Source organism: Triturus cristatus, chromosome 3_2 (genome assembly GCF_964204655.1).
Source record: "Triturus cristatus chromosome 3_2, aTriCri1.1, whole genome shotgun sequence".
Lineage (NCBI taxonomy): Eukaryota > Metazoa > Chordata > Amphibia > Caudata > Salamandridae > Triturus > Triturus cristatus.
In genome coordinates, this window is record NC_140584.1 from 842,827,770 (window position 1) to 842,844,587 (window position 16,818).

At 43.6% G+C, this 16,818-nt stretch overlaps 1 protein-coding gene across 2 annotated transcripts in view; it reads left to right on the forward strand.

Annotated features, from left to right (window-relative positions):
- Positions 1 to 16,818, forward strand: part of KIF12 (kinesin family member 12) — a 417,773-nt gene that overhangs the window by 373,478 nt on the left and 27,477 nt on the right. For both annotated transcript variants that reach the window (XM_085649101.1, XM_085649102.1), the window contains exon 16: positions 10,493 to 10,573. In XM_085649101.1, coding sequence (XP_085505227.1) covers positions 10,493 to 10,573 — 81 coding nt within the window. The remainder of the gene's footprint in view (positions 1 to 10,492; positions 10,574 to 16,818) is intronic.

Below are 16,818 nucleotides of genomic sequence, written 5' to 3' on the forward strand. Positions count from 1 at the left end.
AGGACTCACACTACCAAGAGCAGCAGTGCCCACTTCTCATCTTCTGCCACTATGCAGAGGGCTGGCATGTGGATAAAACCAACCAAGGGCAAGAAGGTACTGAGCAAGAGTGAGGCACCTCGGTATGGGCATTGGGAGCTCGCCCACTACTTATGAGATCTTACTGTCAGTCAGTCAACTAGTGAGCTCTTTCAATGTGAGGACAAATAAGTTGGGCAAGTATGATCTTGCAGACATGAGTGTCATATCCATGAATAGTGGGTTCAATCAGTTCACACCTTCTGGTGTGCAGCTCAGCTCAACCTGTTTGACACTAACTGTTCCGTGCCAACTGTTCTATTTCATGGTACCATGGGGGCTGTATTTCGCACAAGGTGGATTTCCATCTTCATTACGTATTCCCCTCCCATCCCCCTGATTCCTCATGTTCTGAGAATCTCTTGGTCCTCCCTCAGCTTGTTAAGAACAAAGGTAAAAATGATTGTACAAGATTGGGCAAGGAGTGTTTGGCATGCGGACATACTTCTCCTCAGTGTTTTTCCTCCTCTTTCTCTTCTGCTCACAGAAGGTGTTCCACTGGTAAGATAGAGTGCTCCATCCAAATCTTTCCAGCTTCCAACTTCAGGCTTCTAAACTGAGTGAGGCAATATGAATGCTTGAGGTTGTGGATGGCATCCTCCCTGTATGCAAACCCGCCACCTGATCAGTTGATTCAAGCTGCTGGTCATGCTTTGTGTGCCTAAGAGAAAGTTGATCTGCATTAGGCACAGTTGTCTGATGTGTTGCGGTATGTGCTTTCTTAAGTCTGGCCTGGAGACAGATTAAGTGTTGGCTTTATTTGCTTTCTTACCAGATCAATATTCATAGATGAAATCAGCTGTAGAGATACAATTTTAAGAGTTTTGACCCATACATTTTCTCCATCTCCATTCATCATCTCTCAATGGGGACTGAATTTGGTTCTTGCTTTTTTGATGGAGATGCTATTTGAGCGTGGCGCCTCTCTGAGGCTCTTTCCATGAAGGGTTTCTCCGTTATTGGTGGTATCTTGATTCAGCGAGCGGGTGCACTGTGGACCCTTTCAGTTCATATTAAGTCTATCTGTTTTTTTCAAGACATGTTGATTCTTCGGACACAGAGCTCCTTTCATCCTAAATTGATTTCCTCATGTCATGACGGTTAATCATCAAGATGAGTTTTGTTCTAGTTCAAAATATATTTTGGGCTTCAAAGTGGGCTTAGGTCCATGCCTTCATAAAGTCTGTAGAAACGTTCATTTAGCTGTAAGACTATTTGATGCAGTCCTCTTCTCAGATGAGGAATATATGGGTAGAAGTGTCCATCAGAAGAATTATTTACTCACTTTTGGAAATGACATTTCTTGTGGACACTCAATCTACCCACAGACCCATTATGAAAAATGTCTGAGCTAGGAAATGATTACAAGTTTTCTGGATCAAGTATTGCAACTAGGTAACTTAAGATACAAGGAATCTGCGGATAGATGGAGTATCCACTAGAGAAATTGTTGTACTTCTAAAAAATGGCATGAGATTAGCCATGACTTCAAATTATCATCCATTATCACCTTCTCATAAAGAAATACATTTCCAACAATCTAATATGAAGAGAATTGTTTCAAATCCTGGAGAGCATTTATTGAAAAGGAGACATTTTAATACATTTTAATAAACAGAAATGCAGATAAGTTTAAATATTTATGATCAGCTAACACAGATAAGGTTGATTTTATAAATTTAGGATTTAAGGAATATATTTACAGGCTAAAGCACTAAATTTCAGAATATTGAAGATCACGTTCATATTGTTTATTTTCCAAACATGTGTGTTAAGCAGTGAAGTGTGGGCACAGAGAACATGTGAGGAATAAACATTGACAAAATAATGTAAACAGATGTACTCCACACTCATCTCTACCAGTATAATACGAAAACCTTTTTTCACATTATGCAGAATATGTTTCACCCCTGAGATGATTAATACTTTAAATATTTCACCTCAGGATTGCCATTGATTTAAATTCTTAAATCACCACTTACAACGCTGATATGCATATGATATTCTTTCTATAAAAATTATAAATTTTCGTGGACAACCAAAAGTTGTTGAAATGTTCTTCACTGTTAGTATAGCACATATAATTGTTATTTAAGGTGGTTGCTTAAGAATCCTCCCCATTTACACACCAGCAGATATTCACATAAATCTGAAAGCTCTGTTGAAGCTTCACTGTTATTAGTGTTTGATAAACTCCTTCTCTTGTGCTTTTTGAACTAAAACTTTTTATTGATTAAAAACATTAACATGAGTTCTAATTAGGAAGCAAAACTTGAGGCCTAGTGATCATATGGCTACATTTGTCTTAAATCTTGACTGAAAAAAAAGTGATGAGAGGAATGCTTTCAAATAGTCAAATCACTGGTAATCTCTTGGAAAAGCATTCTAACCCATAATTTTTTACCACATTGCCACCTCAGTGTAGATCCAGCCATATGTAATTCAGCCTTGATCCTGCTTTAATAAGAACAGTCCAGCCCGAACTTCCAAGCCCGGTCCTCTCTTATCCGGAACACAAGCAACCCAAGACTGATTTCAGCTCGGTTGGGCCTCTTCAGTCGGCTGCAGCTTGGTTCTGGTGATACAGTGAGCACGGGCCCATGTCTGGGCATACACTTGGCCACAAACGGTGTTACACCAAACGCACAAAAACACACAAACACAGGAGGATTACTTGTAAATAGTTAAAACATAGCAATTGCTAAGGTTTGCATTCCAATCCATTATTTTTTCGTCCACAATGCTACCTCGGATTAGACCCAGTCATATGGAAATCAGAGTTGGTCATGCTCCAATAATAACAGTCCAGATTTGCCTAGCAGTTTGTGATGGACTGTTACCATGAGGAGCAGGGTCAGTACTGACGTGCATAAGGCAGGTGGTGTTCCCTTCTGGAGGGTGCTTCACCAGATTGTGTGCCTTTCTGTTCTGGCTTTACCTGGCAGTTGGGGCTGGACTGTTCCAATGAGGAGCAGGTTCAGAACTGATTAGCTTACGGTGGCCTTTGTCTAGATTAGCATATTGGGTGAAAAAACAATGGGTTGGAATGGAATCCGAGCAAATTTCAGTGGTTAGACTATGTGCAAGCATTCCTCCTATCACCTTTTATGTTATTAATATAACGTCCTAAGTTGCCAAGGGGATGCCCAGACATGAGTCTCTTGGACTAATTAGGCCGAAACCGATCTGGGGTTGCTGGTGTTCCCTTCTGGAGGGGGCTTCCCCAGGCAGTTTGGGATGGAATGTTCCCATGCGGAGCTGGGTCAGTACTGATTTGCATAAGACAGGTCTTTGTCTAGAGTGGCTGAAAAAGAACTGCTTGAAATGCTACTCCAAGAGATTGCATTACCAGTGGTTGGACTATTTGCACGCATTCCTGTTCTGGGGTTGCTTGTGTTCCCTTCTGGAGCGTGCTTCACCTGGCAGTTGGGGATTACTTCTTCAATGAGGAGCAGTGTCAAAATGGATTTGCATAAAGCGTCCTTTGTCTGGATTGGCACAGTGGACAAAAAAACAATGGGATGAAATCAAGAAAATATCAGTGTTCGACTAACTGTAAGCTTTCCTTCCATCACCTTTTATGTGATTGATATAACTCCCTAAGTCGCCAAGGGAATGCCCAGATATAGGCTCCTTACTCACTGTGCCATAGGATCCAATCAATACCTCACACACGAGGCCTAACCAGACCAAAACTGATCTGGGTTACTTGCTATCCCTTTTGGAGGGGGTTTCCCTGGTAGTTTGGAAGGGACTGTTCCCATGAGGAGCAGGGCCAGTTCTATTTTTCATAGGACAGGCCTTTGTCTAGAGTGACACAGTGGTTGAAAAATGATGGATTGGAATGCTACTCCTAGAGATGGGAAACATAATTTGAGCATTGTATCATTGTATTTTGGTAGCTTTTAAAGAGTTCTGATTCTTTCAATTGCTCTCTAAGGACATTGCAAAACCAAAGGGGATGATGGACGGAGTGTTGAACTTTGCAAGCACTCACCCCCAGTCAACTGATCTGGGTTTAATCCATCATCATTCTTTAGCTCACTCCGCCACCCCAGTTCAGACATGGCCATATGCAAATCAGTCTGACCCTGTGCCTCATGGGAACAGTCCAGCCCGAACTGCCAAGCCATGTCTTCCCTGGACCGGAAACAAGGATCCTGGGACCGGTTTCGGGTTCATAACCCTCATCAGCCAGGCTATCTTGAATCCAGTGGTAAAGTGAGCAAGGGACCCACGTCTGGGCATACCCTGCCAACTTAGGGCGAACAAAGCAAAACCAAAGGGGATGATGGACGGAGTGTTGAACATTGCAAGCACTCACCCCCAGTCAACTGATCTGGGTTTAATCCATCATCATTCTTTAGCTCACTCCGCCACCTCAGTTCAGACATGGCCATATGCAAATCAGTCTGACCCTGTGCCTCATGGGAACAGTTCAGCCCGAACTGCCAAGCCATGTCTTCCCTGGACCGGAAACAAGCATCCTGGGACTGGTTCTGGGTTCATAACCCTTATCAGCCAGGCTATCTTGAATCCAGTGGCAAAGTGAGCAAGGGACCCACGTCTGGGCATCCCCTGCCAACTTAGGGCGAACAAAGCAAAACCAAAGGGGATGATAGACGGAGTTTTGAACATTGCAAGCACTCACCCCCAGTCAACTGATCTGGGTTTAATCCATCATCTTTCTTTAGCTCACTCCGCCACACCAGTTCAAACATGGCCATATGCAAATCAGTCTGACCCTGTGCCTCATGGGAACAGTCCAGCCCGAACTGCCAAGCCATGTCTTCCCTGGACCGGAAACAAGCATCCTGGGACCGGTTTCGGGTTCATAACCCTCATCAGCCAGGCTATCTTGAATCCAGTGGCAAAGTGAGCAAGGGAGTCACGTCTGGGCATACCCTGCCAACTTAGGGCGAACAAAGCAAAACCAAAGGGGATGATGGACGGAGTGTTGAACATTGCAAGCACTCACCCCCAGTCAACTGATCTGGGTTTAATCAATCATCATTCTTTAGCTCACTCCGCCACCCCAGTTCAGACATGGCCATATGCAAATCGGTCTAACCATGTGCCTCATGGGAACAGTCCAGCCCAAACTGACAAGCCATGTCTTCCCCGGACCGGAAACAAGCATCCTGGGACCGGTTTCGGGTTCATAACCCTCATCAGCCAGGCTATCTTGAATCCAGTGGCAAAGTGAGCAAGGGAGCCACGTCTGGGCATACCCTGCCAACTTAGGGCGAACAAAGCAAAACCAAAGGGGATGACGGACGGAGTGTTGAACATTGCAAGCACTCACCCCCAGTCAACTGATCTGGGTTTCAATCCATCAGCATTCTTTAGCTCACTCCGCCACCCCAGTTCAGACATGGCCATATGCAAATCAGTCTAACCCTGTGCCTCATGGGAACAGTCCAGCCCAAACTGCCAAGCCATGTCTTCCCTGGACCGGAAACAAGCATCCTGGGACCGGTTTCGTGTTCATAACCCTCATCAGCCAGGCTATCTTGAATCCAGTGGCAAAGTGAGCAAGGGACCCACATCTGGGCATACCCTGCCAACTTAGGGCGAACAAAGCAAAACCAAAGGGGATGATGGACGGAGTGTTGAACATTGCAAGCATTCACCCCCAGTCAACTGAGGGGTCCCTTGCTCACTTGAAACTGGTCCCAGGATGCTTGTTTCCGGTCCAGGTCAAGACATGGCTTGGCTGTTCGTGCTGGACTGTTCCCATGAGGCACAGGGTCAGACTGATTTGCATATGGCCATGTCTGAACTGGGGTGGTGGAGTGAGCTAAAGAATGATGATGTATTAAACCCAGATCAGTTGACTGGGGGTGAGTGTTTGATTTGCTCAAACGCTCCGTCCATCATCTCCTTTGGTATCGCTCTAAGGACATTGTACACACAGTTTTGAAAATTGACTTTTTTCTATGACATCTGAAAAGGATTTTCTGAGGAGCATCATCATTTTATTTTAAATAACTCTTACTAAATAAACTTTGTAAGTGGTTTTAAAAACATTGTGCAGTGCTTCCTGCTGTTGCGGTGTTTGCCATGTCCTTTTTAGGTCTCGCCTACGCAGCGCATTCTGCATAGGAAAAAGACCTTTAGCCATTGGCACAGCTTTGCGCGCAAAAACGTGCACGCGTTGCATTGGTTCCAATGGCAATGCGTGCACGTCCGGCGATTCCTTTGCGGGAGCGAGCTTTCAAACCATGTGTTAATTACAAACAAATGGTTCCTGCTCGCTCCCGCAAGAGAAACAGGCGCAGGACCCCTCCTCTCTCCCCTCCCCCTGCTGCCTCCTTTCAGCGCGCGCGGCTTGTTTCTATTCTGATTCCCCGGGGGCAACTTTTAAATTTGATGCCCAGGGCTTATTTTCTAACCCCCGCCAGCCCTGCGAATCACATTTGGAGAGATGGAAATGAAGAGGATATTTATGAAATTCACGATACTTCGAACACGCGCCCTCTTTCCTTAGAGTTACTTTTCTAGTTTCCTTGCTTGTCGTGCCAGTAGCTTTCTCTTAAAAGAACCTCTCCATGCACGCTTCTTACTGCGCGTAGAACAAACAGCAGGGTGCGCCATTGTGTGCAGTGCGTTAAGAACACCCCAGCCCCATTAATGGAGGCAAACAGCTGTCAGGCTCCATGGGGTGTGGGGCGCGACCCTCACGAGTGCTAGCAGGGCACATTCTCGAACTTTCTGTGGGCAGTCACCATGCTCGCCAGGGTAAAGAACAGCAGCCGTCTCTTGATTTGTCAGCCAGTTTTCCGCTGATGCATTTCTTTAGCCCTAGTGTCTGTGGTGCCCCCACTCCCGGGAGGCCTGGTCCGCCATGGCGCTCCTCCGTGCCCGGCCTGCAGCTACTTCTTACAGCGCCAGATTTTTATCTGGGACACAGGTCCCTTAGTGGACTTCTTTGATTTGTGATTCGTGCGTTTCTGATGATGCAATACTCGTAAGCTTCCAGGTCGGAAATTCTTGTTTTTGGTCTTTTTTGTGTGCTTAACAGGCCAGGTGGGCATAACCGGCAGTACCCATTATCGTAAGCATTACTCTCCTTATAAGGCACACTGTGCAAAACAAACCACGTAGATATACGTGTTGCAGCTTGGTAGTGGGGGTACTTTGAAGAGAAGGGTACATCGACAGCGGGGCTTCTTCCTCTCACCTGTCCTTGTTCTGAAGTTGCTCCCTCAAAGTCCATTCGTTAGAAGATCGATATTGAAGAGGGCCGGGTCACCGTTATTGATATGGGAGTGAGAGATAAGCGCAGTTCCTCAGGGCTTTAAGTGGGCCGGGTCCTGCCGGTGAGATCCTAAAAGCAGGTGCCAAGACGGGTCCCTAACGGGCTCTCCGCTTTTGCCCTCAACATCAGGGTGTAAAAAAAATCTTTACTCTGCAGCAGTGCCACACTTCACTTCCTCTGATGTAACTTCCAAGAGGCTCGTTATAGTACTTTACAGTCTCATCATTTCAGAACTGAAACATTTTCAGTATTATAGCCATAATTGTTGCTTATTTATCTTATGCATCTAACAACCATTGACAAAGCCTATAGTCCTGGCTTGTTGTAGGTGGAATGTTACTTGTTGTATTATATGTCTGGATGGAAAGACAGAAGCAGAAAAATACCAGTGGGGCGGCACACTATGGTAAGCACAGATTTTTAGTTTAGGTGTGTTTAAGCCACACCCTTAATTATATCGACCACACCCTGTTGGGAACCCCCCGCTCCCCTCCAGTTTTTTCATCCCACTTAAAGCCCTTCTCAAAGCCATACACTTTTAACATCTTTACATTTGGTGAGAATTTGTATGGCTTTTTAGGAGTTTGGCAAAGGTACCATGAGATCTGGAATAAGATACTATGTGCCCCTGAAAGAAAAAGTCGAGACTTGCACCTCATTTAGAGACTGGTGGTAATCAGATGTTTGCTAGAAACTGGCAGTTGTCCCTTCCACCCACCTTTCACATCTTCTCCCTCATTTAGAATATGAGGTATGCGATTTTCCTGATGATGGCGCTACCACTGGATCCACCACACCATCAGGAAAACTATTGCATGGAGCACCTGCAAGTGGAAGTTGAGGGGTCTGCTCTTTTTTGTCATCATGTCGGGCCTCCCCTCAATGTTTTTAATTTCCTCAATGTGGCAACCCCATGGGGGTGACATGGCTGGGAGTTCTAGATTGTACAAGCTGGCCACACAGCTAAAGTACCAGAGGCAGTGGCAGTGCCTCTTCTACCCCCATTTAGTGAATGGCCTTCAATGTGCTAAATGATGCTATGGCACTCTTAAGAACTTCTGCAAGTGTTCCATAACCCAGCCATACACTGTATTATTGCACTAGTGAACCCGCAGAACCCCTGCAAAGAACTGACAACATTTGCTGAAGGCCTTCTGTTATTCAATAATTCACAATTACTAAATAAGGTGAATGCCACTGAGTTGGAAAACAATAAACTTGTTATAGATTGTCAAGAAGCCCATTGTGAATGTTTATAACTTCACACCAAGATGATCAGTAAGCAGTTGTAGGGTTATCCAGATACGCCCTTCATCCACAGCCGCCTTCAGCTTCTTCTCATTCTCTTCTCTGCCGCTTCTAAAAGAGGGACATTCTCGATCTCACATGAGATATCAACATTCCCTCTCAGCAGTTAATCACACCGTCTATTGATAAATTGCACCAGTGATAGCACACCCCTCAAACCTGGCATTAAGTAACCCTGCTAGTCCAAGAACAGCACACACATAACTCTGCTGATGATCCTCATCACTTCCCTGAGGTTATATGACACAACCACGAATGCCTAAACCATACGTTCGTTCACAACACGGTCAGAACAATGAATTCGTCTTAACCAAGCATTCCTTTACCACGCAAGTCTTTACAACAACTTGCCTTAGGCAAAGCTCTGGTCTTTGGAACAGTATAATTTACTATTCCAACTCCAGTCCGCGCAACAGTAGGGAAAACGTTGGACTTTAAAGTCCAATGCCGCTTTACCTAAGGCATGTCGTTGTAATGACATGCGAGGTAAAGGAATGCGAGGATAAGAGGCATTCGTTGTTCCGACCAAGTTGCAAAGGTAATGCGTGGTTCGGCCATCGTTGTAATTGCTGTTTTGCCTTCCCTGACAGCATCTCTTGGATTTTCACGACTCAAACCCACAAGCAGTTGTGCAATTGCACACACAAGCCTGATCTGCAGCAAGGGCTCATTTTCCTTGAATGCATATAGTTCTCCCAATGCACCTCATTCTTAACCTGTCGGACACCGCTCCACACATATCAATATATTTGTTTTCAATTATTCTTGAAATATAACTGTTCAAAATAGACACAAAAAAACATCCTCCATAAATAAACTTAAAATAAGCTTTATAGCCCCTTTATTCGAATGCAAAAATATTTTTATTGAAAAAATTTAACTAACAGAAAGAACCACCCATTGCTGAGGTCAGCAATCACTATCAATCAAACCCTCTTAGTTCCAAATGCGTTTAAAATGCTCTAAATTGTGTGTAATTGTGTTTGTTTTACCTGACAATACAACACTATTATTTTTATGTTTCATAGACCCACACCTGCCTTCTTAAATACAGTTTCAAATATTAACAAGCATTGGCATAGCCAATAGGTCTCGCCTTTGGTATGTTATAAGTGTTTAGTTATCCAGCACAATATCCTTGGTGCAACAACATCAATTGTTGCATGGCTAAACACTTATAAGGTCCCAAAGGCGAGACCTATTGGCTACGTCAATGCTTGTTTTCTCCGTGGATGAAAATATGATAAACCATCAGCATCTAAGAGATGCTCCACGTTTTTTTAGGGAGATCATGTGTACATTATTTGAACTGGTAAATTGTAATGAGTGTGCTTGCCCTTTGAGCATTTGGAGTCTTCAATAACTACTGATTCAAAGTAAGCAGCAGCCGTGAGGATTCCTCACTGGTTGTGATGAGATCAGTGGCGGCCCGATCAGGTAAGCGAGGTGAGGCGGGGGCGGAGCGGGTGGAAGTGACAAACGACGGAATAGGGAAAATAAATAAAACCACTTACCTTGCGCTCGCCGCATCACCGAGTCGGATATGCGGCGAGCGCAAGGTAAGTTGTTTTATTTATTTCTTTATTTTATTTTCCCTATTCCATTGTTCGTCACTTCCACCCCACCCCACCCCGCCTCACCATGCTTACCTGCAAGGGCCGCCACTGGATGAGATATGTCACTGGAATCCTAATAGGCATAAGTTGGTTATTTTAATTCTTACTTTTTTCTCTGTAGAAAATTTCTCTCACCTTCCTTATGTACAAATTCCAATCCACTCATTGCTTTTCTTGTAGGCTCTCACAACGTGTGTGTAATTTTATCACTCACTCTCTTTCTATCCAGAAATTGCCTTCTATCTGTTCCTGCCACTGCTGTCACATGTGCCACCAGTGCTGCGCCTCCGCAGCACCACCAGTTCCCCAGGTATGTATCATGCTCCATGTATTCTAAGGGAGAAAGCAAAGTAACAGGAGATAGAGACAAATAGCGAGAGATAGAGAAAGTGAAAATTCTGTAGGAGCAGCAAAGTTACTGAGGAGGTTTAAAGCACAGTGAGTATGGGTGGAACACTATGCAGAGGTTCTGGGTAGGAAATAGAGAAGCCAATACCAAACATATTGTGTGCCAACTGAAAACAAAGGACCTGATTCATAGTTTATAACATGACAAATGCACGACAGTCATCAAAAACAGGCAAGTGTCCCATCAGCTCTTTTGAGAGTATATAGGTGTCAAGAACTGAAAGCTGAGAAAGTTTGTTGAGTTCCCTGCTAAATTGTCTGAGGAAAGAGTGACTCCCCCCAGTTGCGCTTGTCCCACCCTGCACAGGATAGTAAACGCTAAAGGTGTCACGTGTCTCCTTAAGAGGATCACAATTAAGAGGAAAAAACAATATATATGGGGAAAAAACTTCTTGGCAATCTTTTAGCTCTTGAGTGATGATGACAATTGAATTAAAGAATACCAGCAAGGAACCAAACTCTTTCTGACATCAGGCACGGTAGAATAGCTAGGCTCCCTCTCAATGCAAAGAACTGCAGAAGAATCACAGAAAACTAGAAGCAAAAACCCTTGGACAAAAATGGAAGCAAGGTGTGATGAAATTGGAGTAAAATAGTGAACAAGTACATTGTGATGCATGGGGCACTTGGAAATTGCCTCTTATATATAATGCTAATAGGTATTGACATCATAGGAAGAATTCAGCCACATATAGGATTGGGAACTCACATTGACAATCCATGGACAACCCTGCATCTTGGCTCTGGCTAGTATACAATGATTAACCTCACTGCCTTTCTGGAATCCATGTCATTCACCAAGAAGTCGATGAAGAAGCCCAAAATTGACATCGTTCGGCCCATGTGGAATTCCATGATTCTGCTGCTGCCCTGCCCTGTGGTCCTACCTGCCCATGGATCGCCCCTCTAGGTGACCAGTAGCATGGGATATGGGATCACAACAGCGGCTCAGGCTGTGTGTGGTCCTCACATAGATGCTGCAGATGAATGCAACTCGCTCTTCTTCCACCTCAGCCTGCATGAAGCTTCTGGTGAGTTTCGGAGCACACTCTTGCTGTAATTACAACAAGTGGTTGTATTAATCATGGTGGTAGTGTTCTTGCTCAGCAAAGCACAGTGCCTTAGAAGCCCTATTGTTTCTAATCTTTCTATTCAGTGTCATGATGATACACATACAATACCACAGTTAAAACAAAACACTTTAAAAATTCGATCAAATACATAGAAATCACTTCCCTTCAAGACACGTATTTACCTGCATATATAAAAAAAGTTTTTATACCCTTCAAAGGCAATTGAATTGGAAAAAAAACAAAATTATGTTTGGACCGTGTGTAGGTCACATTCTCAAACCCTATCTAGTTTATATACTCAGAGCATGTAAGCTTACTGCCTGCCTGTCTGGAAATATTACAGTATATCTTGGAAGAACAAAGCATCACCCCTTCAAAGAATCTCAACTATAGTCTCAACACCACTTTCTCAAGATTTGTGACTACGTGAGTCTTTTGTTTGTATTGCACCAACAACTTAGCGTGTTGCGCATCATGGATTGCGCACCAACACCTATCGGAGATTAACTCCTGCTATAATTTGTTGGCTCAAAGCCAATAAGAATAGACCTCTAAATTGTATTTACTTTTTTCAAGTCTGTCACTTTGTGGACATCCTTTCTGTTCTGTTATCCCTCTGATCCCTACTTGTAAACTGGAAGGTAGTGTTCACTGTTGTACTCCGTATCGGTTTAGCAGGTTATACTGCTTGAGACATGGGACATCAGTAACATCCTGGAGTAGGTATGGCTCTGGTGGGAAATCTGATCAGCTCAAAGTCCTCAGATATAGAGAACTCAACAAATTTTCCAAACACATTTTGTTTTCCATATGGAGAACTGATGTTGCAGAACAGTATGGAAATTCACCAAATGTCGCTTTGGATTTTTTTATCGAGTGAACAGAAATATTGTTAAGTAGAACCCCTTCAATGTGGCCTACTGGACAAAGCTTCTTTGCCAGAAGTACTCCTCCTGGTCTATTCACCAGAGCACTACCCTCCAGCACGACAGGGAACTTTTAACAGGAGATGGGCTCATGTGTGCTGTTGGCTGGCCTTGTCAAATACTAACTGGAGACACATGGCTTTAGCTTTTAAGGCAATTCAAGATGGTCCCTTTCATGCTAGAACATATTCGTGTGGACATTGTGTAGGAAAGTCATCGCAAATATTTGTAAACATCCATAGGGTTACAAAAATGCCTGTGTTGTCACTATTTGGATTGCCCACCTCCCACAGAATAGACGGTTCCCCACCCCTATTTTTTATTTGTTAATGGCATGTAAAAAAATTGATATTACATCGATGATCTATTTCAACATTGAGCATATGTATAGACATACAAAAATGAGTGACTTCTCATTTAAGAGATGGCTAATTATAGTTTTATGGCTCCTATTCTCTTACTGCTCTACATAAAAATTAAGGTATTTTCAGCCTATCAATTTTTACTCACAGCTGTGGAACCAATAACCGCGTAATTCTCTACACTATAGTTATCTGAAGTCTGCCTTTATTATACTTAAACGAGGGTATGGCACCAGAGAATGTTAGCTTAAAAATTGTTTGACAAAAATGTTGTGTCCTAGGTAGCACTTACAAAAAACAATCATTGCTTTACATTCAATGTGGCCATGGACATCGAAAGAGGGTACCAGAAGCAGGAAGTGCTATAACTGGAATGCCTTTGGTTCTCCTGACATCGCCCCTCTGAACCCTTGCCTTTCAAGTCACACAAGCAGCATCAGACACAGTAGATGGAGTAGATGGACAGGGTTCTGAGAGCTGAGGTTATGCTCTGTAGTTCCCACCCCTTTCTCCGTCCCTTGCATCCTTAGCATCAAGTAGTGGAAGTGTGGAACAAGGCGAGGGATTTCTTAGCTGTGTGTCTCATCTGTGTTGTATCCTAGCATTGATATAGCGCTATGTACTCCGTTGTCAGGGGCTGAAGCACATTTTCAGATTTTCAGATAGGGAGCTTGCTACACTGTTGCCCCCTAGCGTTTTCACTTTGGTGGCTGGTGTTGGTGGCCAGAGCTGGACTGGCCATAGCGGGCACCGGGCGTTTTCCCAGTCGGCTAGAAGGGTGAGGGCCGGTTTTGAACAAGTGGGGGCCATTTTTGGTAGAGTGGGCTGGTTTGCAGCAGTGCTGCAATATCGGCCTCCTGTACTAAAAGCAGCAGCATGGTTTCCCACCAGCACCACCCCCCCCCCCCCCCCCCCTCCCCGCAGACTGTCAGACGTAATTGCCAGGGCCGGTTTGCATTCCAAGTCCAGACCCTGTTAGTGCCAGGTGGAGGGTAACACATGGCTGTATTTCCTCTATCTGACATGTCAAGAAAAGAAAAGGAAAGCAAATAGTAAAGCTGGTTCCACCACAGGACAGGCACATACCTCCATGTGCTGCTGTTAACTGCTTTGTTGATGGTTGTCTGATGGAAGGCAGCTTTAGATAAGTTAGATCTGTAGGCCTTGCAGCGTGCTATGAGTTTGGTGAAGTCGTCAAGGACATTTGGCCCTGTCCATTTTTTGTCCCTTCTTTGTATGGTGCGCATGTTCTCAGACAGTTCTTGGAAGTAGTAGGGTTTTGTAGGTTTTTGCATGGAAGATTGTATTTTCGGAAGTCTACGTGGTTATTCAATGGTTGTATTTGCTAAGGTGAGTGTTTATGGGGGTTAAGATGTCGATCACTCCCCTTTTGCAGAGATTCCATGAGAAATTATTTGAGGGAGCAGAAGGTCTGTTTATTTCTTTTTGGGCAGTCGTGGTAGATATTCTCACACTTCACTGAACTAATCTCCTGTTGTACTTTAGTTATCCCTGCTAGTATATGAGACAGCATTGTGTCAGAATCAATTACCGAGGATGGATGATAATATGGGCTAGGCATTCTGTCAGAAAGCACTAACCTTGTATTCTGGATTTAACATTGTCGAGGACTCTAGTTTTCTGCCAGTTGCGACCTCTCCATAGGCAATGTAAACAACGCTGGACATAGGCTTACTTCCACAGTCTTTCATAAGACCACCTTATCTTCCACGTAAATATGAGCACACATACATACAAATATAAACTATGTATGTCTTTTTTTCTCTCTCTTTTTAGTTATGGGTCCTCTTACACTGCCTAATTGCACAGGCTGTGAAGCTTCTGTAACTATTTCTTCCAACTGAGACCAGACTACTAATACTTTTGACTTTTCTGAACAACGATCAGATAAGCGACGATTCAACTAAACAATTAAATCTATGAGCTGTGGGGAACAGCCATTACAACGCGGTTATTACCACGCTGTGCAGTTACATCGCATGCGTTACAACGCATGCGATGTTACAACGCTATGCCATTAGAACGCAAGTCTGTACATCGACTTGCGCTAGATGGCGTGCTAACATTACAAATAGTGTAGTTTACTATCCCAACACCTTCCCTACTGTTAAGTGGACTGGAGTTGGAATAGTAAATTACACTTTTTTAATGTCAGCACGCCATCTAGCGCAAGTCGATGTAAAGACTTGCGTTCTAATGGCATAGCGTTGTAACATCGCATGCGTTGTAACGCATGCGATGTAACTGCACGCGTGGTAAAAACCTGCGTCGTAATATCATACATCCCCAGCTGTGATCTCAGCACACTTAGTAGGAGGATTAACCACTTGTGCCAAGACATCCTTCAATACACTTTGCAGCTGTTGATAGATTATGGATGTCCATTTCTCCCCTGACCAATTATTCTCAATTACTAAGCGATTAAATGTGGTATTAAAACTTAAGTGATCTTGATAGCCCTGTTTTAATTATTACAACTCATTACTTAAAGAGTGTGCAATTTCCTATCAAGCATCTTCCACACTTGATCGCAGATGTCAGAAAAATTGTAAAGCAGGGCATCTTTTCTCTCTACCAATGGAATGCTAAGATTTGTCGCATTCCCACTTACATATGACAAAACAACAGCACCCCTAGTTTAATCATCAAGGAAGGTCACATGCGTGACCTTCCTTGATGATTAAGCAATAACACAAACGTCTTTTGGTCTCCAGAAAATCTTTCAGGATGTGTTTAGGGTATGAATGGAGTCACCACAGAACAGAAATTAGCAAAAACCTTGGGGCCGAATGTACTAATATGGCTTTAAAAAGAGGTTGAAAGTTGGACACTGACATTTTTTATTTTTTAACCAGTATTATATTTTGCGGCCCGAGTTATGTACTAAAAGGTCAGATCTCAAAATAGGTGGTTGCAGAATGCCCTACCTACCATTAATATTTATTAGGGAGATTACAATGTGTGACCCACAGCGTTTGACTACAATCACAGGAATGGTGGCTGGCATGGGACAGTAGAAAACCATACCTGTGTGTTGCTCTCCAAAACAAAAACTTTTCTGAACCAAGGAACCAGGTCAGCTCTAAAAAAAACTATTTGGAAAGCTTCAGTGAGAGCAGGACCCCCAAAGCTGCCACCCTGAATACTAAAGGGTAAGGGGTCCAAATGAGCCCCCTGCCTCTTGGCAAATCATTTACCACCGTACCTTGGGAGTTGGTAACTGATCAACGATCAATGAAGAGTACAGTCAAAAATTATTGAGGCGATATGTTCCGTATTTCATGTCTCTCTGTCTAAATTGTAATACTACTGCACTGTTTAATTCCGCCTATAGTAACCGCCTGCCACACATGAAGATTGATGAGTGGTCTTTTTCTTTTGTGTTTGCAAATTCAATAAAAATATTTCAAAAAAAAAAATTATTGATACATACCATATAGGCTCACAATTTAGAAGGGACACTCCTTACATCAAATTGCGATTCTGCGTGTGTCAGAAACCCCATTTTCCGAAACTTGTCTATATTGCAAAGTGGGGTTAGTAAATATGGAAAAGGGTTTTTGTGGTCGCACACCCTGGGAATTTGAGAATCTTGAGGTTTGCGAACGCAGAAACTCTTAGTACATATTGCCCTTGGGTCTCGTAAGGAATCATCGTTCTTACACCCTGTGGGCAAAGCATTTGACTACCATCTTTCATCTCTGATTTACACTTACTATATGGCTCCTCTTTTACTCCAACTCATTCTGAATGTGGAGCCTCGTT